The following is a 24,515-nucleotide window of genomic DNA, read 5'->3' on the forward strand; positions in this document are numbered from 1 at the left end:
AAGATTGCAAAGACCTTGAAACTGAACTGCAGCACGGTGGCCAAGACCATACAGCGGTTTAACAGGACAGGTTCCACTCAGAACAGGCCTTGCCATGGTCGACCAAGGAAGTTGAGTGCACGTGCTCAGCGTCATATCCAGAGGTTGTGTTTGGGAAATAGATGTATGAGTGCTGCCAGCATTGCTGCAGAGGTTGAAGGGGTCAGCCTGTCAGTGCTCAGACCATACGCCGCACACTGCATCAAATTGGTCTGCATGGCTGTCGTGCCAGAAGGAAGCCTCTTCTAAAGATGATGCACAAGAAAGCCTGCAAACAGTTTGCTGAAGACAAGCAGACTAAGGACATGGATTACTGGAACCATGTCCTGTGGTCTGATGAGACCAAGATAAACTTATTTGGTTCAGATGGTGTCAAGCGTGTGTGGTGGCAACCAGGTGAGGATTACAAAGACAAGTGTGTCTTGCCTACAGTCAAGCATGGTGGTGGGAGTGTCATGGTCTGGGGCTGCATTGTGGCCAGCGGTTTAGACATTAATGGCTGTGTGTTGAGTTATTTTGAGGGGACAGCAAATTTACACTGTTATACAAGCTGTACACTCACTACTTTACATTGTAGCAAAGTGTCATTTCTTCAGTGTTCAGTGTCACATGAAAAGATATAATAAAATATTTACAAAAATGTGAGGGGTGTACTCACTTCTGTGAGATACTGTAATTCTAAATCAATAGCCTTGCTTTCTTCAGTAGAATACAAAACGTGAAACCTGGAAGAACTTTGCTTTTAAATCTTTTAAATGAACTATTTCTTTAAGCTGCAGTCATTAAAAGATTTCAGAGAAGTATTTGTGTGTTTACAGATGAAAGAGTCTCTAATGAAGCTACAGAAAGGTATTGGGTTGAGAGACTACGATTCAGACAGTGAAGAAAGAAGTCGCTATCACTGATGAACAGAGTCCTGGCTCAGCCAGTGTAATGAACATCTCTACATGTAAGCGACCAGATGAGCTGGGTCGGGGCATGGTAAGTGAGCGGCACTGACTGAACGGCTCTCACGGTCCGGCTGCAGCGCTGTGAGACATTTCTGACAACAGACGCTGAAGGAAACCCAGTACTGTAATTTCTCTATTTTCTCTGCGATGAAAGAGCTGAAAAAGTGAAGGAATGCAGTCCCGTGATCGTGGAATCGGTTTGTTCACCCAGGGCTAAAACAAACGCACACAAAACAATTCAACTGTCACTTCAAAACAGACACAGACTCTCTGGTTTAAACACTCTGAAAACTTGAGCGGATGTTGGAACTCGGCTGCATCACTTTTTAAAACCTTTTGGAGTCTGGGACCAGATAAAGAAAATACGGAGTTACTATCAGAAAGTGTTACGTGGACATGTACACATTTATTTATAAAAACAAAATATGGAATTGAATGATGTTATGATGCACATGAAAATATATAATTTCTATGTAGAGCTATATTTGTTGCCAGAGTTCATTTGTAACAGGCTTCCATGGAGAATCAAGGCTGGTTCCTTGATAGCTTGCGCCGTGGTGCATCAACTATATGCAACTGTTATATCCTCCCCTGTTTGGAGGAATGACTTCCTCCGATTGGTTGATTTGCAATGGCAAAAGAGCCATGGTCTCTAAGGCTCCATCTACTAAGCGTCATCGGCTGCATTCCAGTTTCTATACTACTGCACAATAAAAGTACATACTTGGAAAAGGTACATACTTTTAGGCATATAGGACACGGTTAAGCCACAAGTATGCTTTTTCCATGTTCCAATCCATCTTGCGCACAGCTGAGCTTGCAAACCTTTCATTTGTTTTCATTCCTGTCTTCGCCAGTTTAATGTGCAGAGTAAACTATAGGAAAATACTCAATAAATACCGTCAAAACAGCTTGTTGAAGCAACATCGGCTCAACCAATGGCCTGAGTTTGAGAGCGGGATGCAAATTTGTCTTGAAAAAGACGGTTGCTAACAAGTGGCTGAATGGGACTACGGAGGTTGTCAGGCACATTTAACATCAAACCGAACAGGACAACTCGATTTTTAAAAAAGAAAGTAGTCTGTTTCTAAAGTAGCTCACATTTAGATTTTTTACTTTAGCAATTAGGATTCAAAAGTCATAAAAGTTTTGTTCATTGGTGAAGATATCATGATGAACAAAACGTGCAAGAATCATAAACCATTGTTGGTCACAGAGCTTACTTTCTGCAATAAACCAAAAGCCAATGGAAAAATCCTTTTGGGGGGGTTTTCGAGGGAACCAGGGTGATGCAAAGTTCTGACCTGCAAAAATATGCCATCACTTCAGTGCTCTATTATGAGAAAGAGTATGGGAATTGGGATGCAGCCATCAAGTCAACCAAACCTCTCATGCAGTGATCAACTACAGCAGGTCCACCCTAACCAATAGCATCCATTCATTTGTGAATGAGTTATTGTTACATGAATGTGTTTCTGTTCCCCCTCAGGGTTCATTTATATCCTACGGGCAGCTGTAAATAACTTCAAATTGCCAAGCTTTGATTTTAAAGCCATTCCATTTTTTTTTTTCATGTTTTATGTGGTTTTGATGCTGAACCAGCTGCTGGACGGGTGAGAGATGCACATTGGTCATGTGATGTCAGAAAGTATTTAACATTGTTTTTATTAACGTTGTGGAGCTAGACAGACATTTATCTTGATGTGTTCTTACAGAGAGACCAGCAGTGGGTGTGTTAAGACTGTGAAAGATCCAGGTTATGCTTGAATTTACAAACTTTCACTGTCTAGAAACTTTGGCAATATAATAAAAAATCAACCTCATGAAAATGGTCAAATTGACTAAAACCTCTTGAGGTGTCATACTCAAAAACTTGTGTTTTCTCATACAAAATTCCAACACACAAGTAGATGATGTATTTATAGTAGGAGCTGCGATCCTAGAGTGGCCTGTATTGACATTGAGCCATGGTGCTCATGTGGACGAAATCGGTTTGAGTCTAGTTAATTTCCTGATCCTGAAAAGGCCAAAAACTAGAAATGTATTTACTGGAGTTGATCTATTTCTTAGCAGTAATTTCACAATCTAAAGTTCTTGTTGAATATTTAAATATCAAGTGGTTTTTGTGGAGTCTTTCACAAATTATACAACATGGAGTCCTAGTTTCTGATTAATGTAGATTTTGCCATGGAATCAACTTGTTTTAAGTTCATTAATAAGTCCAGTTGTCTCTGGCATTGTTTAAAACCAATGTATGAACTGATGTAAAGAAACAGAGCTGATGACTGTCTTAGTCCAGAACATGTGATAGATGCGAAACTTCTCAGATGGATATGAACCAGTCCAATTTGTTCTAAACAACTGGATCTTAGATGAGCATTTTATCCTGTGAGGTCTTGTGCATGACATTTGGAGCCTCTGCTATCCCATGTTGGCTTTAGTGGCAGACCTCTTATCCTATTTTATAGCAACAAGGCCAATTAGGAAATGTAAAAATAGCACCTGTGGGCCGTAGTGATCAACTTGCACTGTTTATGCTAAGGGGTCAGTTAGCTGTTAAACATAGACGCACACAAAGTGCATTTTTCATGATGGTTATGTTCCTAAAAATCAATCCAGAAAAGGGACTACAGTTCATTCATGCCTGTATTCATCCTCATTAAATCAATATGCAGTATTAAATGTGCAATGTGTGTTCAAGTAGAGTGTGTAAGTACTGCTGAAACTCCACATGAACCCTGTGTGTGAATGTATTTTCTAGCTGAAAGACGATGCTTCATTTGGACATAACCTGCTGGTTTTGGAAGCACGGGTGATTTAGAAGGCATAATGTCTTTTGATGTCAAGCACTGGGAGGCCACAGCAATGGTGCCACATTGCTCACTGTCAGGCCCTAAAAGTATTATTTTTCAAGTTCTGCTAACAGTGTTATTTTTTACTGTAGACATTTTTTACCATGTCAAATCCAGGAGCAAAACACTGACATAAAAATACACCGGGTTATTTTTAGTTTTTTCCTGAAACATTGAAAAAAAGAAAAATAAATATGTATTGTAATTACAACATTGAGGCTTTTTAAAAAATATATTTCAAGTTTTCTTTATAAAATGTATATACACAAAAGTATACTGCAATGTATGTATATGTTGTGTACAGTCAGTGCACATCCTACATGCGCTGGCCGCACTGTGGGATCCCTGAGAAACAGAAAACAAACAAAAAACTATACAATTTGTGTTGTCAAGAAATAGGCGGAATGAATAAAAGTATTTAAAAGAGATTTTTATTGCATATTATTACTTGCTACATTTTCTGCATTTTAACTCTCATTATTTATACATAGAATAAAGTGGAAGACAGAAAAGATCATGTTAAATGGACTACAATAACCTTTACTCTAGTTTGACATTTTATTGCTTGAATCCTGTTAGTGTTTGTCTTGTGACTGTTATCACATACTGTATATTTTTTAAATTATTTTTATTACCAGTAACCTATGTAAACTGTGCTATTTTTGACATTTACCCGTCTCAAAAGTGTCCCAGTTTACCTGAATTGATTCTACATTTAAGATGCCATAACAGCCCGCAATTGAAACTCCTTTTATCCCATGTTTTAATGAATAATCATTCGATTGTAATTTATCCACAAAGAAGGCATGGTAAATTGCAGTAATTGCTCATTTATCTACTTGGCGATTTCTTCTAAATGCCCCCAATTAATCTCAGTTTTTCATGGAGAATAATTCCTCCTAGACTCACCAGAATGACCCATATAATCAGAACAAAGAAAGGTTGCTACAGATGTTTAAAGATTTTTGTATAAAACAAGTAAATGTCCAATTCTTGTAATTTATGACCAGAGATGTGGAGGCAAATCAAGTGGCCAAAAGGTTTACATTCTTCTTATTTTCTCCAAATATTTTTGCCAATAACTATTTATTAAAATTAGTGACATTAAAACATGCCTTCGTGTAAACAGTACTTTTTTTTTTTTTTTTGACACTCAAATAATGTGGTGGGGAGTTTTTACCAGGGAAAAATCCTATAGAAAGAGACAAAAATCCCTTATATTTACAAAATGAGTTCTTCTTTTCCAACCTCTAGTTTGTTTTTATGAAGGTAAAACTAAAAGCGATACGACGCGACAAACTAACACGCTATTGGTCAGTTGATCGCGGTCGCGCGCAGAGCGTCACTGCTGCTGATCTCCTCCTCTTCTAGGAAGTGAAAAAAGGCGTCAAATAAGGAGGAACAAGGGAAACGCGTCCTCCTCGCATCTGTCCCTTCCCCTCATTAATGCGTTATTCCCATTAATGTTTTAGTCTGTCGTGTACCGCAGCTGTATGATGTCCATTAGAGCGAGAAACAGAGAGGTCTGCGCGGACTGCAGCGCGCCCGGTAAGACAAACAAAACAAACACGAAACAAACGCAAACAGACAGTGCTGATTCTGTAGGGTTTTATTCAAACAGATGTTAATAACACTAGTTTATTTTAGATTATTGTCAAGCAAACACAGTAATAATCCTTACGGATTACATGGATATTGGTTCTTAAATAAAACAGATTGCGATTAAATGACAATACTGATATTCCCAATGGAAAATAGCGGTAACTGGTGATGTTCAGGGCCTCGGGGTTTTTAAAAATAATAAAAAAAAACTAATCTTAATTTTAATAAGACAAAGCGAAGACCAGACAATATGTGGAGACCAGTTGCCATCAGAATATGTGGTTGCTGTTATCATAACAGTTATTGTTATTATAAATAAATAAAATGCAACACAAATAACTTGCTTTTAGCCAAAGCTGTCATCAAATAAATAATACATGCATAAAAATAAATATAGTGATAAACCAATATATTGGCCAATGCTCGGCCAAAAGGGAAATAAATATTTATTTATTCATCATTTAAGTATTTTATATGTAGACCCCCCCCCCCCCCTCACACACACACTATCAACACACACACTACACATATTTGTTTTAATTTTCCGTAATCAATATGCATAACTGTCTTGTTTTTTGTTTTATTTATATATACACAAGAATAATTCATCTACAGCAATGAAACAGTATAATATGCATTATTCATTTTTATTTATGATATATTTATATAGCATTGTTTTGCGATACAGCAGGTCTAAATGATCTACTTCCATCTTTATTTTGGACCAATTTGACTTCAGTTTAAAATGCTGTTTGTTGCTCACATAAAAATGAATGTCTGTAAAAATTTGGGTTATTATGAAAAAGAAATGCATTAAATGAGTTACTGTAGCTCCTTTGCTTTAATGACAAAAGCTCTGAATCCTGGTGATCATGTTCTTCAATATTATTAGAGAACGATCTAAAAAGTATCTTGTGCTTCAATGGAAGCAAGCACATATGGCTATTTGTACAAAGAAGCCTTGTGCTTAATGTCACAAATGAAAGCTTATACAGAATACATTTCTCATATGTTTTGCTTAAACAAGTTTTGTAAGGGTCAATATGCGGCTGAGGAGGAAGAATGTTTAGAAAATAATGCCAGGATCTTCCTTTTGAGGGGAATTGTTTAACTGTGTTGTGCAATACTTGGTGACTCACAAAGCTTTTCTTACTCCCTCTCAGATCCTCGTTGGGCCTCGATCAATCGTGGCGTTCTGATCTGTGACGAATGCTGTAGTATTCACCGAGGCCTGGGCCGCCACAGTTCTCAGGTCCGACACCTGACCCAAACTCCGTGGCCCTCCTCACAGCTCCAGGTGAAGAGCCATGCTGCATGTTCTGATGGGGAGCCGCTTAGCTTTGCATTTCCTGAGGTTCATTAAAAGGAAATGTGGCATTGTATCTCAGTTCCTCAGACAGGAATAGAATGCCGCAGTTTGCATAGCTTCCCTCATCAGCTTCTTCTTTTATTCTGTTTCTACTCTAGCTTTGTTTGTTTTTTTGCACCACACTGCAAGATAATGTCACTAGACATTACATCCAGCATCTTGAACTATCAGTAGAACCAAACAAGTCAGATTAAAACATACTGCATTAGGCTAAATTCAGACCTGTGGTTAATTGCAAGAGCTGTCTAGAGCAGATCATGCTGCCTTCACATGCTATCTTAGAGTTTCCCAGTTCTAAATACGGCCTGAGAGGCTATTCATGTCTGATTTCTGGGTAGGACACTCATACGATAATTCAGATAGCTCATGGAGGCAGCATCAGTTCCTGGAGGGCCACAGCTATGCAGAATTTAGCATCAGCCTAAATTAAAAACAGGCCTCATCCAGCTAATCAATTACTTAACGCTTATTTAAAAACGGGGAGCGGGGTTGGAACTAAACTCTGTTGCAGTTTGACACCCCTGGTCTTTTCATTTTCTGTCTCAAAGTGAAAGTTGAGGTGAAGTTCTTGGTGTTTATCCACAGATGGTGAAGTCCCTGTACAATAATGGAGCAAATTCAATCTGGGAACACAGTCTTCTGGATCCATCTTCCATCATGAGTGGAAAACGCAAGGCCAATCCTCAAGACAGAGTCCAGTGAGTCCCATATATCATGATATATACAGTGCCCTCCAAAAGTATTGGAACAGTATAGACAAAATTGCCCTGTTGGCTGTGGAGTCAAGACATTTACAAATATGATTAAAAGATGAATATGAGACAAAACTACAGAATGTCACATTATATTATTGGGTGATTCAACATGTAGATGTTTTACCAGCTAAGAAGTTCAGCACTTTTAGAGTTTCATCCCTCTATCTGATGTGAGCATAAGTATTGGAACAGTTGCCTCACAGGTCTTTCTAAGTGATCAGCTGTGTCCTGTTGCATTAATTCTTCAGATATTAAAAGCAGGGAATGTGTCGTATCAGTTATATCCATTACTTCTGTATTCTGAATCTTGCATTCGATAATGACACACACAAACCAGGATGAAGATGAGGGAGCTGACTTTGAGAGAAAATCAAGCAATTTGGATGCTAAAAGAAAAGAAGTCAATTAGAGCTATAGCAAAAACAAAGGGCATGGAGAAATCAAGAGTTTGGAAACCACCAGCAACCAACAACGACCTGATCGGCTGAGAAAACAACAGTAGTTGATGACAGACAAATCATAAAAGTTGTGAAAATTAATCCTAATTAATTGTGTCTGTAAAATCACCAACAACTTCCAGAAAGCTGGGGTGATGCGCTGACAATTTACTGTCCTCAGGAGACTTTGACACAGAATTACAGATGCTACACAGCAAGATGCAAACCTCTGACCAGTACCAAAAATAGAAAGGCAAGATTAGATTTTGCAAAAAAGCACAAAGGTAAGCCAGATGAGTTTTGGAACTGTGTTTATGGACCGATGAGACAAAGATGAACCTTTATCTAAGTGATGGGAAAGCAAAAATGTGGAGAAAAAAGGGAACTGCAATGACCCCAAGCATACAGCCTCATCTGTAAAGCATGGTGGAGGTGGTGTCATGGCATGGGCATGCATGGCTGCCTCTGGAACAGGCCCTCTCTACATTACTGATGACTTAATGTATGATGACAGTAGCAGAATGAATTTGGAAGGGTACAAAACCATCTTGCCTACCAATATTCAAGAAAATGCCACCAGATTAATTGGGAAGTGCTTCATATTGCATCAGGAATATGACCCAAAACACCCTGCCAGTTCAGTCAAGGAATTTATAAGGGCAAAGAAATGGAAAGTCTTAGATTGCCCAAGTCAATCTCCAGATTTAAATCTGATTGAACATGAATTTCACCAGCTGGAGAGGAGAGTAAAGGCAGAAACTCCCCAAAACAAGCAACAATTGGAATTGGCTGCATTAAAGGCTGGGAAAAGTATTTCAAAGGATGAGACCAAGAGTCTGGTGATGTCTATGGGTCACAGACTCACTGCTGTGATTGTGCGCAAGAAATCTGCAACTAAATAATAGCTTTTAATCTTTTATATCTGCCTTATGTTCAACTGTCCCAATAATTATGCTCACATCAATGAGTGGGATGAACTCTAAAAGTGCTGTTCTTTTTATTTGGTAAAACATGTATGTGTTGAAACGGCTAATAATAAAATGTGACATTCTGTAGTTTTGTCTCATATTCATATTTTAATCATATTTGCAAATGTCTTGATTCCACAGCCAACAGAGCAATTGTGTCTTTACTGTTCCAATACTTATGGAGGGCACTGTATATCATGTGTAGAACCAAACGAGTCTCTCAGCATAAACATGCTCACATTATTGTTTATCTTCTCTCTCAGCCCCAACAAAACGGATTTCATAAAGGCTAAATATCAAATGCTGGCATTTGTTCATCGAATGCCGTGCCGTGAAGATGATAGTGTTACCGCCAAAGACCTCAGCAAGGTAAGAATGTAATAATATAATAATACAGGAACTTCTGAGATGAAATTGAAATTTAAACAAAGACTATCAAAGATCTATGTCTGATGTGATCTTCAAGTTCTTGAGATCAAAACCATAAAATAAACCATGAATTCACCCTTGTTTTCAGCAACTTCACTCTAGTGTTCGAACTGGCAATTTGGAAACGTGTCTGAGGCTGTTGTCGTTGGGAGCACAGGCTAACTTTTTCCATCCAGTAAGTTTCAATGTTATTGCTAAATTATCTGTTCTAGGTAATGTAATATTAAAACAACATTAAAAACAGTATATGTACCAACACTGAAACTAAAATATCTGAGCATAGTTGAGCCAAATCAGTCTGCCAAAGGACGGATTGTAGTTTAAGATACCTGATAAATTTTGACCAAATATGTAAATACTGTATTCTACATGACTGTATGTATATGTATATATACAGTCATGGCCAAAAATATCAGCACCCTTGGTAAATATGATCAAAGAAGGCTATGAAAATTAATCTGCATTGTTAATTTTGATCTTTTATTAAAAAAAAAATCACAAAAATCTAACCTTTCATTGGATGATAAGAATTTAAAATGGGGGGGACATGTCATTATGAAATAAATGTTTTTTCTCAAATACACGTTGGACACAATTATTGGCACCCCTAGAAATTCTTATGAGTAAACTATCTCTGAAGTATATTCCCATTCATATTCACAATTTTGAGCACTCCAGGGTGATTTATGAACATGAAATTGTCCAGACATGGCTTCCTGTTTCACAGAAATATAAATAGGAGGGAAAACAAAGCCCAAATTCCCTTAATCATCCATCACAATGAGAAAAACCAAAGAATATATTTCTGATTTGCAGCAAAAGATAATTGAGCTTCTCAAATTAGTGAAATGGCTTTAAGAAAAGAGCTAGAGCAGTGAAAATTCCCATTTCCACCATCAGGGCAATAATTAAGAGTTTTCAATCAACACAAAATGTTACAAAACTTCCTGGAAGAGGACGTGTCTATATTGTCCTAATGCACGGTGAGAAGGAAAGTTTGAGTGGCTAAAGACTCTCCAAGGACCACAGCTGGAGAATTGCAGAAAATAGTTGAGTCTCGGGGTCAGAAAACCTTAAAAAAAGTTGTCAAACAACACCTACATCACCACATGTTGTTTGCGAGAGATACAAGAAAAATTCTCCTAGCTCATCCAAAAACAAACTACAGCTATATTCAGTTATCAGACTCCAAATGGGACTGGCTTCTATGGTCAGACGAAACTAAAATAATGGGCTTTTTAGCAGCAAACACTCAAGATAGTTTTGGTGAACACAGGGATAAAAAGTACCCCATGTGTACAATGAAATATACTGCTGCATTTTTAATGTTGTGGGCCTATATTTATGCTGGAGGTCCTGGACATCTTGTTTAGACACATGGCATCATGGATTTTATCAAATACCAACAGATAAAAAAATCAATAAGTGACTGACTCTGTTAGAAATCTTATAATGGGCCATGTTTGGATCCTCCAACCGTACAATAATCCAAACTCAAACCTCAAAAACAACTAAAAAATGGGTCCCTGGGCACAAAACCAAGCTTCTGCTATGGCCATTCCAGTCCTCTGACCTGAACCCTGTAGAAAATGAGTGAGGTGAACTGAAGAGAAGAAGCACCAACATGGAGCTGGGAATCTAAAAGGTCTGGAGTGATTCTGGATGAAGGAATGGTCTCTGATCTCTTGTCAGGTGTTCTCTAACCTTATCAGGCATTATAGGAGAAAATTTAGAGCTGTTAAACTGACAAATGGAGGTTTCAAAAAGAATTTAATAAAAGGGTGCCGTTAATTGTGGCCAATGTGTATTAGAGAAAAACATTTATTTCATATTGATATTTCCCCCCCATTTTAAATTCTTATTATCCAATGAAAGGTTAGATTTTTGTCCATTTTTTTAAATAAAAGATCAAAAGCATTAACAAAGCAGATTAATTTTCACAGCCACCTTTGATCATATTTACCAAGGGTGCTGATATCTTTGGCCATGACTGTGTGTATATATGTGTGTGTGTATATATATATATATATATATATATATATATATATATATATATATATATATATATATATATATATATATATATATATATATATATATATATATATATATATATATATATATATATATATATATATATATATATACATACATATTAATATGTATGTATATATGTGTGTGTGTATACACACACACACACACACATATATATGTACATATCAATCCACTGCTAAGTTGGAATAAGGTTTCATTGTTGTTTGCTATTTAATCGAAGCGCTCCATAGCAGGTATTAAGTTGTATTGCCCTTTACTGAATTACTCCAATGAATGCCATGTCATTGTTTTCTTCAGGAGAAAGGAAATACTCCATTACATGTGGCTGCTAAAGCAGGCCAGCTGCTACAGGCGGAGCTGCTCACTGTGTATGGAGCAGATCCCGGCGCACCAGACAGTTCTGGGAAGACTCCTATTGACTACGCCAGGTGAGAGAGAAACAGATCCGAGGGAGCAATGATACAAAGATTCAGCATTTTCAGTTATGTTTGATGTTCTGTTATCTGTTATGTCCCACTACAGGCAGGCAGGACACCAGGAACTTGCAGACAGACTGGTGGAGATCCAGTTTGAGCTGACAGACAGAATAGCATTCTATCTGTGTGGAAGAAAGCCAGGTCAGTCATAAGTATCTCTAAGAACAGTATATAGCATGTAACTCAAAGACCTGAGAGCCTGAAAAGATGTTTCTTTTTTCTCAGATCATAAAAATGGTCAACACTTTATAATTCCTCAGCTAGCAGACAGGTAGGATAAGCTCCCCTTTTGTATCACACCTCTCTTTATCTGGTTTTGATTATAATATTTAATTGCATCATTTGTTTTCTTTGCTGGCCCCATTTGGATAAGAAATGTGTAAGTATGGAAACAGGACTTGTTGGTCTTGTTAGAGTAAGTTTTGATCAGATGATAACAGCTCTTATAACTTATTTATTGATTTTACATACAGCAGTCTTGACTTGTCAGAATTGGCCAAAGCAGCTAAGAAAAAGCTTCAATCGGTAAGTTGTACAGGAGTCTGCTGTTTTTGGATTTCAACCTTAATTTGTCTCCACACATTCTGGGTTGTTTTACATTTGTATTATTACGACAACTATTTGACACCTGAGATTTGCTGTTTGTATAATAACCTTGTTGTGCTGCTCTCAGCTCAGTAATCATCAGTTTGAAGAACTAGCCATGGATGTTTATGATGAAGTTGACAGAAGAGAAACGGATGCAGGTTAGAAGTCTCTGTCCATATTTCTCTTAAAGTATAAGTATTTTATCCTAACATTTTGAATGGTGTAATTCTTCTTTTGCGGTTACAGTCTGGCTTGCGACTCAGAACCACAGCACCTTGGTAACGGACGCCACAGTTGTACCATTCCTCCCTGTCAACCCTGAATATTCCTCCACTAGGAATCAGGTACATTGACAAAGATCACCTTCTAAAACGATTGAGTTTGTTTGATAATGTTTGAGTTTCCCTCTGTTTGTGGTGTTTGTTGCAGGGACGTCAGAAGCTTGCAAGGTTCAATGCACATGAGTTTGCGACGCTGGTTGTTGATATTTTAACTGATGCCAAGCGCCGTCAGCAAGGAAATTCTCTTGATAATTTTAAAGGTGATTAAAGGGGATCTTGAGTTTTTCTTTTATCATGGACTGTATAATGCATAAAGTTCAACTTCCACTCTTTGTTTCTGCCCAGATAATGTGGAGTTAATTCTGAAGGACATTGGGAACCGTCATGGCAGTGAAAGTCCAGAGATGGATCAGCCTGATTATGACAGCGTCGCGTCCGATGAGGATACAGAGCGAGAACCAACATCAGGAAAAGATGAGCGGACCAAGGTACATCAGGAGTTTCTCTGGGTGTACAGTAGTGTGTGTGGCATCAAATTTAACTGTGATCTCTCCTCTCAGAGCTCAGAATCTTCAGACTTGTCGGACAGCCCCATCACTGTGCAGGAGTTCATGGAAGTGAAAAGTGCCCTCACTGCCTCCGAAGCAAAGATCCAACAGCTCCTCAAGGTCAACTGCCATCTTGGTGAGGAGTTGAGACTCATGCAGAGCAAGGTAAGCAGTCAGATCACACCTCAAAACGATTTCATTTTTTGCCGTATCGCCCAGCCCTGCTCAACACTTCCACCTTTGCTGCAAATGTCTGACTCTGCTTGGTGCCTTCGTTTCAGTTGAACTCTCTCCAGAATGAGAACAGCACTCTGAAATGGCAGACTCCTAACAGTTTGGCAAGGCCGCAGGACCTCTCGCACAGGGCAGCTCCACGTGGCTGTAGGGCCATGTCGATGTATGAGACCGGCTCGGGTCTAAGGCAATACCACCCTAGAGGAGAAACCGTCTGCCCTGACACAAACCTGACTCTTCAACCACTGCCGTCAAATGTAAGTAGAAACCAAACCAAATCCATAATTGGTTGTGGCACCCCTGTTTCATTATTTCCTTGGTTTTAACTCGTTTGGTAATCCAGTGAATCATCACTTGAGGTATGCTTTGATAGCCCCTATTCTCTTTTTATGCATTCATATTTTTTTTTTTAAATCCTTTTGCCCACTCAAAACATAATCTGAACCCTTTCTAGATTGGGAAGGGTCCCTCGGTGACTGCCTTCTCCTCCCTTCCCACGTTCCCCTCAACTCTGTCCTGGTCCTGGGATGAGATAACCCAAAGGGTGAAGTACCTGCTCAGTGAACAGGCTGTTGAAAGGGCTTCTCTTCTATCTGTCCCCATTCACTCAGTGCATGAACCACAGATCTGTCCCTCAGATGGACTACTAACGTTAAACCGTATGCACAGCGAGAGATGTCAGCCGTTAACATTACTCACAACTCTGCTTGATGTGTAAAGCAGTCACTGGCTCTCTAATATCTCAGACCCAAAACATACTCTATGCAAGTACGTGAATGCAGATGCTTCAAGCTACACAAGTTTGATGTCGTCCATTGTTTTGAAATGTATCAGAATGTAATCCATGCGTATACATTTTACGTTTTAGCAGATGCTTTTATCTGAATCAGCTAACATTGAACGTATACATTTGATCAGTTCCTTCATACTCAGTTGAACCATGACCTTGGTGTTGCTAGTGCCATGCAATGGTTTGAAGAGAGTCTTATAGAGAAAGTTAGTTAAACTGTTAACATGTTTATAGGTAGCTATTTGGATAATAACACAGGGCAGATAAATAAGGCAGATGTTTGAAGGTAACTCTATCGCCCCCTCAAGTCTTGAGGGTTTGTTATTGGATTGGTAATGCGAGAACATATCTTTATAGCGTGTTGGTCAAGCGCCTGCGTGTGACTGCTTGCATGGAGTATGTATCTGGCTTTACTTTACAGCTCTGTTATGCTGAAGTTTTGATTTTACACCAAAAGCATGAGGGTTTGCTGTGTCTTCAAGCTTTAAGCTGAGTGAGCACCAGTTGTCAGTAACCGGTAGCATCCCTTGTTTCTGCAGAAAGCTCACTATGATTCTATTCCTGTTACAGGGATCCACATTAGACGCCCAGAGCGGCATGCCAGAAAGTGACTATAATAATGCACTGAACCACGTTGAGATGGACGAATCTGGGTTTGTCTTTGCACTTCTTGTTGTTTTAAAAAACATATATTCAAATGTTTCTTTTTTTTTTTGTTGACACTGAACCTGTCCACTTTACCCACAGGTCAATGCAGAGTAACTTTTCCAGGGCGAGCGGCTGGCTGGGCGATGGTACAGTGCCGTCATCAGAAACCTCGTCTGAGGGTGAGTCTGACTCGTCTCTACCGTGCACAGAGGACGTCATCAGCAAAACGGAGCTGATCACTAAGAACATCCAGGAATTATTAAGAGCTGCGCAAGAAAATAAGCATGAGAGGTAAGAAAATTAGTCTGGCCTTTTTTGGGCAACAGCGTCGGTAGGTTTAGTGGCGTAAAATGGTCTTCCAGTCTCCAGTCGGAAACTCCAATGGCAATCAGCCCTGGGGACACAGTGTCTCCTTTGTCTGTTAAGCAAGGGATGGAATTGTGTCAACACAGCTGGGATATACAGTGCCCTCCATAAGTATTGGAACAGTAAAGACAAAATTGCTCTGTTGGCTGTGGAGTCAAGACATTTGCAAATATGATTAAAATATTGAATATGAGACAAAACTACAGAATGTCACATTTTATTATTAGCCTAGCACATATATGTTTTACCAAATAAAAAGAACAGCACTTTTAGAGTTCATCCCACTCATTGATGTGAGCATAAGTATTGGAACAGTTGAACATAAGGCAGATATAAAGGATTAAAACTATTATTTAGTTGCAGATCCCTTGCGCACAATCACAGCAGTGAGTCTGTGATCCATAGACATCACCAGACTCTTGGTCTCATCCTTTGAAATGCTTTTCCCAGCCTTTAATGCAGCCAATTCCAATTGTTGCTTGTTTTGGGGAGTTTTTGGCCTTTACTCTCCTCTCCAGCTGGTGAAATTCATGTTCAATCAGATTTAAATCTGGAGATTGACTTGGGCAATCTAAGACTTTCCATTTCTTTGCCCTTATAAATTCCTTGACTGAACTGGCAGGGTGTTTTGGGTCATTGTCCTGATGCAATATGAAGCACTTCCCAATGAATCTGGTGGCATTTTCTTGAATATTGGTAGGCAAGATGGTTTTGTACCCTTCCAAATTCATTCTGCTACTGTCATCATATATTAAGTCATCAGTAAAGTTGAGAGGGCCTGTTCCAGAGGCAGCCATGCATGCCCATGCCATGACACCACCTCCACCGTGCTTTACAGATGAGGCTGTATGCTTGGGATCATTTCAGTTCCCTTTTTTCTCCACATTTTTGCTTTCCCATCACTTAGATAAAGGTTCATCTTTGTCTCATCGGTCCATAAACACAGTTCCAAAACTCTTCTGGCTCACCTTTTTTGCAAACTCTAATCTTGCCTTTCTATTTCTGGTGCTGGTCAGAGGTTTGCTGTATAGCATCTGTAATTCTGTGTCAAAGTCTCCTGAGGACAGTAAATTGTCAGAGCATCACCCCAGATTTCTGGAAGTTGTTGGTTATTTTACAGACACGTCTTTTAGGGTTCATTTTCACAACTTTTATGATTTGTCTGTCATCAACTACTGTTGTTTTCTCAGCCGATCAGGTCGTTGTTGGTTGCTGGTGGTTTCCAAACTCTTGATTTCTTCATGCCCTTTGTTTTTGCTATAGCTCTAATTGACTTCCTCTTTTCTTTTAGCATCCAAATTGCTTGCTTTTCTCTCAAAGTCAGCTCCCTCATCTTCATCCTGGTTTGTGTGTGTCATCATCGAATGCAAGATTCAGAATACAGAAGTAATGGATATAACTGATACAACACATTCCCTGCATTTAATATCTGAAGAATTAATGCAACAGGACACAGCTGATCACTTAGAAAGACCTGTGAGGCAACTGTTCCAATACTTATGCTCACATCAGATAGAGGGATGAAACTCTAAAAGTGCTGAACTTCTTAGCTGGTAAAGCATCTATGTGTTGAATCACCCAATAATATAATGTGACATTCTATAGTTTTGTCTCATATTCATCTTTTAATCATATTTGTAAATGTCTTGACTCCACAGCCAACAGGGAAATTTTGTCTTTACTGTTCAAATACTTATGGATGGTACTGTAACAACACATGACCAAGATGGAAGGACACACATGTAGATTCACAAATGGCTCATGCTTCACCAAGAGTTTACACAAAGCAGTGTGTTCAGTATTCACATAAGTATCAGGAACAGTCATTTGGATGTAATATTCTGAACACTGAGCCTTTGTTGCTCAACTTGTGCTGGTATTGAGTCTCCGGTCAGTGGCGATCATTATGCATTCATGGGAGAACGATACCATAGGTTAGCATTTTACTCGCCCAGATCTGCACTTCAGCTCTCCTTTCACAATGTAAAAAAAGTCACTGTGAGGTTGCTGTGGTTTTCTAGGTGGTTTTTACCACCAAGAAACCACTCATTTTAAAAAAAAATTTAAATTAGCATATCTAAATATGATGGATGCTTGCATCATTTTGTGATTTTTGTTTTCTTTATTTAAGGCTGTGAGTGTGAATCAAGTTTGTTTGGATGATTAGATGCATGTTTGATTCTACTTCTCCACATTTTTAGAATTTTTTTTTGTAATCATAAATTAAAAGAATATTTTAAAATGGTAATATTTAAATGATCCTTTTTATCAATTTAATAGGAAAGAATAACATTTTTCATTGTATTTCTTTGTCAAAGCTTTGTCTCGTGTTCAGAGAGAATTCTTGTAGCAGTTACAGAGATGGCTACATTATTCCCTAAGGTAAGCCTTGAGCCAACAAGTAAACTTTACCTTAATGGGGTGGTTGATTATGATTTCACTTTTTTAACGTTAGTGTATAATGTTGTTGTTTGAACTTTCAGCATCGTAACTTTGCAGATACTGTTTATGCTCAATGCAAACAGAGATATTATCTTTTAAAATGATAGCAGTTTAATGCCTACAGTTACGGCTCATAGGGACTACAACGAGTTACTTCTCGGGTTGGTGACATCACAAATTCTGAAATTTACATAAACCCCACCCCCGGGAACATGCAACATAGGGGGGCGAGGCCATGTGCGCTGCTTTAGAGAAGAGGAAGAGTTGTTGCCATGCTGTCAAAACTAGGGGTGCACAAAAAAATCTACTCGTATATGAATCCCGATTCTGTCTTCTAACGATTCTAATGGATTCACAAGTTTCAAAATCAATGTTCTAAAGCAGCGGTTCTTAATCCTGTTCCTCGCGTCCCCCTGCTTATGCATCTCGCTCTCTCCTGTTTCAGATCATCAGCTCGTCAGCTCGATCCATGAACTTTGTTCCAATCATACACTTTGTGTATAGACAGATATTTTTCACATGGAAGTGCATGCGGTTGCCATGGTAGCGAGCAATACTTGCTAGCAAACACTTCTTAATGTGACAAAATAATTACTTTACAAAAATGCTACAACGCAATCATGTATTCTGCTGTATTAAAGCTTTAATCAGGATAAAACCATATATTAAAAGCTAACATAAGCAGTAGCATTTACAAATAGCAACATATCTAAAAGTGTGAGACAAGAACAAACAAAAAATATACCATTCTGAAACGTCCTGTAAGAGCTGTTCTGCGTGATCCTCTTCACTAATATTCTTTGGGTCTCATTCGGGCTCAAACTGGTAAGCAATATTGACAACGTCATTGTTTACCATACAACACCGGAGCACATGCCGCTGAGCTGAGGGGGCGTGACCTTTAGATGCACACTCGGCGGTTTAGCAAATCACAACACACTGGGCCAGCTAACCAATCTGAGCCCATTGCGTATTTCTGAGGGAGGGGCTTCATAAAAACAGGAAGTCATCAGAGCGTTTATTAGAGAGGGGACGTATTTACCTTGTAGAATAAAGGTAAATTATGTTTTTTTTTTTTTTTTTTTTTTTTTTTTTTTTTAAATCGGTCAAGGATTCTGGCACGCTGTCAACAACTGACAACATGATGGAGGCCGTGGCCGGCATATTGTCCTGTTAAACTGCACCCCATAAACACAATCAAGCCTAGAAAATAAAACTCTTTACCACCCCTTTAATGAAGAATATATCTGTTTATAGCCTTGTCTGATATTTGCATCCACAGCAAGCACTAAATGGTTAATAAGGTTTTGAAATTGTCTCTCATTACAGAGGCCATCCTCTGAGACCGTTCGTGGGTCCTTGCGCCTCTTGACCTCCAGTGCCAGCCGTCTGCAGGGCGAATGTCAAAAGGCCACACCGCACGACTCCCAGCAGGTTATTCAGTGTGCCTACGACATTGCCAAGGCGGCTAAACAGCTAGTTACTGTGACTACCAAAGACAGTAACTGAGTTACCGTACAAGTGAGCGTCTTTCCCTTTCAGTGTTTCACCATGTATTTTTATTTGCTCTTATATTGTCCAGTATTATTGATGATCAACACAGCACAGTTTGGTTTGTATTACTGCAAATAATGAATTTGTTTTTTAACTTTATGCATACATACACTAACATAACTTTTGGGGCACTAAGCCTTGATAATCAACACGTTTTTTTTTTTGTCCTAGCTTCATGGTGCCATTTTTAAATGTAAACTAATATTTGTTTTGCTTCTCATGGTGCTAATTAACTGATTTGTTATGTCTGTATTGCCTGTTTGTGGATAAACAGAACAAGGCCTTTACTCATTTAATACCTGCACATTTCAAATATACCACATACAAAGTGGAAGTGAGACCAAACCGGAAATCATATATAGCTGTTATTGCTGAAATTCAGCTGGTGTATTAAGTGTTTCTTTGTCTTGAAAACCAGCTCACTCAACATGTGACAGTGATGTAGATGTCAGGACACACAATGCCTCATTTCTTGTGCAATAAATAAATTAAGCCTCGCTGCAAAATCCTACCTTACCTGTCCTGGCGTTGCCATTGTATTAAGTATTCAGAGTGTATAGTATTATTATGGAGTGCTTTGGTATGTGCGCTGTTATACCTCACGTGTGTGTGTGTGTGTGTGCGCGCGCGCTTGGGTGTCTGTTCTACACTTAAATATATAGTCCCTCGCAAATGGAGACATGTCGCTCATGATTTTACAATGTCATGTTTGTCATTTTCACTATAAGTAGTGTGTGTGTGTGTGTGTGTGTGTTTCACTCATTGTTCCTCAACGCAATCTAGTCCAAATGTACTCCTTTTTAGTTTCTGTGCTCTTTGTCGGTTAAATCCTAGGCATGTGTGTGTGAAGGTTTTCATTCATCCAGGTCATCAGAGAATGTCAGAGTTTATTCATAGACAACTGCAAAATGAAATCCCGTTTCTATTAATTCACTCCACCTGATGTTTTAAGGATGCTCTTGTGTTAATTTGCGTGTCCAAAGGATGTGTTTATCTGTTGCCTTGTCTGAAATAATACAAATAACACAAACAATTGCCTAACGGCCACCAGCTGCTGTGTTAGTGATTCCGGTAATATGTGGTATCGCTCTGTATTATTCAGTACATGTATTATATTTATATACAAGTTATATATGTAAGCTGCTAGTTGTCAGTCATGTATGCAACTAATCTGGTGCAAGTTTGTCAGATTTCCTGCTCTAATATCTGCTGGATGTGTACACGTGCACTTACCTGCTCAGTTCAGAAGGTCATGTTGGCCTTCATATGGGATATGCATCATGCAGTTGATGCTTCTTCAATGAAAGTCTTGTTACTAAATATAATAAACTTTAACTGTACTTAAGCTTAAACGTGTCATGTTTAATGCATATCCATTGTTATTTGTATTATATAATTATATTTTCCCATACTGTAGTACAAACTTAAACTGCTGTCTGAATGCAAGGTGTTGTCACGAGTGTTATATGTAAGTAACTATAATTGTTTAAAAGATTTCCAGGAAGGGTATTTAAAAATGTTTTAACGTGGCCTCACTGAACTCATTTCGGTCTGGTTTCCTTCAGTCAGTGGCTCTTCACACCTGTGGAACATTTTTTTTTCTCCACGATACTACGGATGAATTACGCACGAAGCCTGCAAAAAAAAAAAAAAAAAAGCCATACTGTTTTCAACAAATATTTTATTTAGATGATGGCACTTTTGCTAGATCAGCAGCCTGACACCAACGAGATCCCTACGGAAACATTTCTGGAGTCAGTTTCTCATCTGCCACCTTTTTTCGGTGAGTCGTTAACTTCTATGTGATTTCACTGTCGGAAGTTACAAAAAGTATATGTTTTAACTCCTTTAAGGCCAGATTAAGCCTATAGATCAAATAACGTGCATGTTTATCATATGCCATTGCCTTTCACAAGTTTTTTTTTTTTTTTTTGTATTGGACTTTTGAATGTCTAAATTGTCCAAACCTGTGTAATAAACAACAATAAGGTAATTAAATATTAAATGGACAGAGCAGCGGGAGTTAATGGATATTTGCGATAGTTATACCACACGGTGTCGCCATTGCGCTGTTATCACTGCGTTAACCTAGGCAGAATGTCCCACGTATTTAAAATATGGGTACAAAAATGTTGCTTTAGTTCATTCCTGTTATTTAACGTTTGGTGTTAACGTTAAATAACGCACTCCACGCCCTCTATAATTATATTTAATTCAATTGTTTTTCAGATTGCCTTGGTTCCAAGGTTTTTGCATCGATTAAAGCTGACATAAATGGAAACATCACAGTAAGTCTAAGAATGAAGTTATGCATTATTCATGTTTTGTCAGTTAAGGATAATTTCCATCAAATTCCTTTGAAGATATATTGAAGTGTTTTCTGAATTCCTCCCAATTCTCACAAGAAAATTAAAGCTGTCTATGACTCAGATCCAGTGAAGTATGAGACTCTTCAGCAGATTCTGTTAATCGAGAAAAGCACCTATGACTCAGAGTGGCCTAAAGTTGGAGCCACACTGGCACTTATGTGGTTAAATTGTTCACCTAGTCACACTTTGCATGTTTTTGTCCAAAATATAACAGCTACAATCTCGTTTTTTAGTATGTTTCTTCCATGTCCATATCTTTAAAATAATCTAAAATGCTTGCAACAAATCACATTAATAGAAACTAGAACTGCACGATCACATTTGTATAATAGATCATGAAAAGGTTTATTTCTATGATAAACAAAACCTGAACTTCAGATTGCTAAACAAAATGCAATTTCTAGATGTACTGACAAAATGTATTTAAATATTTAAGGGTGCGTCGGGTCAAAACCAATCAATCCCAGACAGCAAGCAGTGTCGGCCCACATCTGACCCGCATGGATTTCATCTGGGCCAAAACTATGTTGCTGTCTGGGATGATACTGGACGTCGTGTTACCGGTGTTATGTGTGGGATTGTTTACATTAAAATGTAGCAGGAGCTGGGCTATGATGAATAAAAAAAAAAAAAACAGCCCACCTGTTCAATGGGTGTTCCTAAAAAGATGTGAATGAGCTCTAACGGCGCAAATGGAGTTTTGGATTTTGAAATCGCATGTTTGATCGCACGTGTCATCTTAAATTAATAGTGAGTTATCGTTAAGGAACAAGATATTGTAATTGTGCATATTGTTATATGTAGTTTATGATTTTTACCTATGTTGGTCTATTCTGTAGAGGCCTGCGGTCTAGCGGATGGGGAAAGAGATGAGCAAAATCCCAATCTTATTCGCATCAATATCACTAAAGCCTATGATCAAGCCCTCAAGAGGTACCACGGCTGGATAGTCCAGAAGCTTTTCAAGGTGAGTGCTTTCTGTAGCTTTTACAGGCATGACAATATGGGCATGTTGATTTGTTTTCCATGTTATGAGGCCTGGAAAAATCTTGCAGAGAATTATCTTGTTAATCTATTGTCTACTCTGTGTATACAATTATTATTTTTTTAAAACCCAGTTATCTCAAACAATTAGAAAAGTCATTAGCTAGTGTTATGTAACAAGATATGCCTTTTTTTTAGACAGTGATTGCTTATCCAGCATTTTGTTTGGTTCTGCTGTAGGCTGCATTATTCGCTGCACCATGCCGGTCAGATTTTCTAAAAGCTTTATCCAAGGATCAAGACGTCGCAGAGGAGGATTGCTTAGCAAAAATTTGTCATTTCTTGATAAACTTCACTGCAATTGTAGATGCCATTTATGAAATATATTCCATAATGAATGCTGAACTGGACTACTTAGTTTGATAAGAAAAGATAAGGGTTATGTTTTGCTTAAAGACCCAGTAGTGTTTTTTGAGTGCAATAATGCATACTATATGAACAGCTCCAGGAGTCTTCAAGTCTGGATGCTGAGATCCACTTTCCTGCAGAGATTAGCTCCAAGGTTAAACACACCTACCTGCAACTTTGTAGTAATCCTGAAGACCTTAGGTGTGTTTGACTTGAAGCGGCGCTGCACAGACCGATTGGTGTATGACATCAACGTACCGCATCATACACTAATCGGTCTGCTCAGCGTTGCTTCAAGGCGAACACACCTGCTGATTAGCTCTGCAGGAAAGTGGAGGTCCAGAGTTGAGGACCCCTGCCTTATTGTGTGCTCCCTAAAACGTAAACATGTCATTTTTTCAGAAAACATGCTGAATATCTTTGCAGAAACAAGCTTGTGTCATTGCGAAGTGCAAGTCAAGTGGAAAAGCACAATATAGCTACTGCTAGTACACCTCTTGAGTTTTGAAAGTAGCGGAGACGTTAGCACAGAATAAAGCCACACATTCCAGCTTCCTGCGTTTCTGCTGCTGTCTCACAAGACTAAATATAATAGTACAGCGCAACAGCAACATGTTGTCATGTCATAAGACAACATCTGTATTGCAAACTGTATTGCAGTTACTGTTGTTTTTAGCGTAGGCATAACAACGCAACGCCATTACCATAGAAACCAATGCACATTCTGTAAAAACGAAAGAGCACTTATGGACACAAATCGTCACCATCCTGAATGAGGCTGATAAGTGTGGTGTTGTCTACGGACTTCAGGAGCTTGACAGAGGGGTCTTTAGATGTGCAGTCATTGGTGTAGAGAGAGAATAGCAATGGGGAGAGAACGCAGCCCTGAGGCGCACCAGTGCTGATCTTACGGGTGCTGGATGAGAATTTTCTCAGCCTCACTAGCTGCTGTCTGTCTGTCAGGAAGCTGAACAGTTGCGATACGCTGTGTGGTCAGTTATTCAAATCAGATTCCATCCGGATTTGCACAAAATCGGATTTGGGCTGACAGTCTGAACGAGGCTTAATGGATTCACAAGTTTCAAAATCAATGTTCTAAAGCAGTGGTTCTTAATCTTGTTCCTCGCTTCCCCTGCTCTGCACACGCTCTGCATTTCTCTCACTCACACACCCTCTCTTTCTCTCTCTCTCTCATTTCAATTCAATATGTGCTTTATTGGCATGACAATTGTTGTTACAATGTATTGCCAAAGCATAGTGTTTACATTAAATATAGAATAAATATGTATTTAAAAAATAATAATAATAAAAAATAAAAAAATATGTATGTGTATATATAAACAAAATAGAACAAATCAATTCTACAAATTC

At 38.6% G+C, this 24,515-nt stretch overlaps 3 protein-coding genes across 6 annotated transcripts in view; all 3 read left to right on the forward strand.

Annotated features, from left to right (window-relative positions):
- The window catches only part of LOC306863722 (protein Aster-B-like), a 50,483-nt gene extending 46,222 nt beyond the window's left edge, over positions 1-4,261 (forward strand). For both annotated transcript variants that reach the window (XM_079407235.1, XM_079407234.1), the window contains one exon: positions 858-4,261. In XM_079407235.1, coding sequence (XP_079263361.1) covers positions 858-944 — 87 coding nt within the window. In that variant the 3' untranslated portion in view covers positions 945-4,261. The remainder of the gene's footprint in view (positions 1-857) is intronic.
- A 942-nt stretch (positions 4,262-5,203) lies between these two features.
- On the forward strand, positions 5,204-21,021 carry LOC306864269 (ARF GTPase-activating protein GIT2-like). Of its 3 annotated transcripts, none has more exons than XM_079408183.1 (20): positions 5,204-5,389; positions 6,607-6,740; positions 7,398-7,510; positions 9,236-9,341; positions 9,490-9,576; positions 11,754-11,884; positions 11,979-12,073; positions 12,158-12,203; positions 12,406-12,457; positions 12,606-12,678; positions 12,767-12,864; positions 12,950-13,061; positions 13,147-13,289; positions 13,362-13,514; positions 13,631-13,840; positions 14,038-14,127; positions 14,944-15,026; positions 15,121-15,312; positions 17,706-17,769; positions 19,159-20,732. In XM_079408183.1, exons 1-20 carry the CDS (start codon positions 5,335-5,337, stop codon positions 19,336-19,338), a joined length of 2,217 nt encoding a protein of 738 aa, XP_079264309.1. In that variant the 5' UTR covers positions 5,204-5,334; the 3' UTR covers positions 19,339-20,732. The 3 variants fall into 3 exon arrangements, with proteins under 3 accessions (XP_079264309.1, XP_079264310.1, XP_079264311.1); XM_079408184.1 differs by having other exon boundaries at positions 12,409-12,457; positions 19,159-20,727; XM_079408185.1 differs by lacking the exon at positions 14,038-14,127 and having other exon boundaries at positions 19,159-21,021.
- A 54-nt stretch (positions 21,022-21,075) lies between these two features.
- Positions 21,076-23,159, forward strand: LOC306863807 (glycolipid transfer protein-like; the record flags this gene model as incomplete). The annotated part of the gene is made up of 5 exons (XM_079407357.1): positions 21,076-21,166; positions 21,613-21,671; positions 21,789-21,930; positions 22,592-22,719; positions 22,977-23,159. The coding sequence occupies 5 exons, from the start codon at positions 21,076-21,078 to the stop codon at positions 23,157-23,159; spliced, it is 603 nt and encodes a 200-aa protein (XP_079263483.1).
- Between the last annotated feature and the right edge of the window lie 1,356 nt (positions 23,160-24,515).

Source organism: Barbus barbus (assembly GCF_936440315.1).
Source record: "Barbus barbus genome assembly, chromosome: 45".
NCBI classification, from domain to species: Eukaryota; Metazoa; Chordata; class Actinopteri; order Cypriniformes; family Cyprinidae; genus Barbus; species Barbus barbus.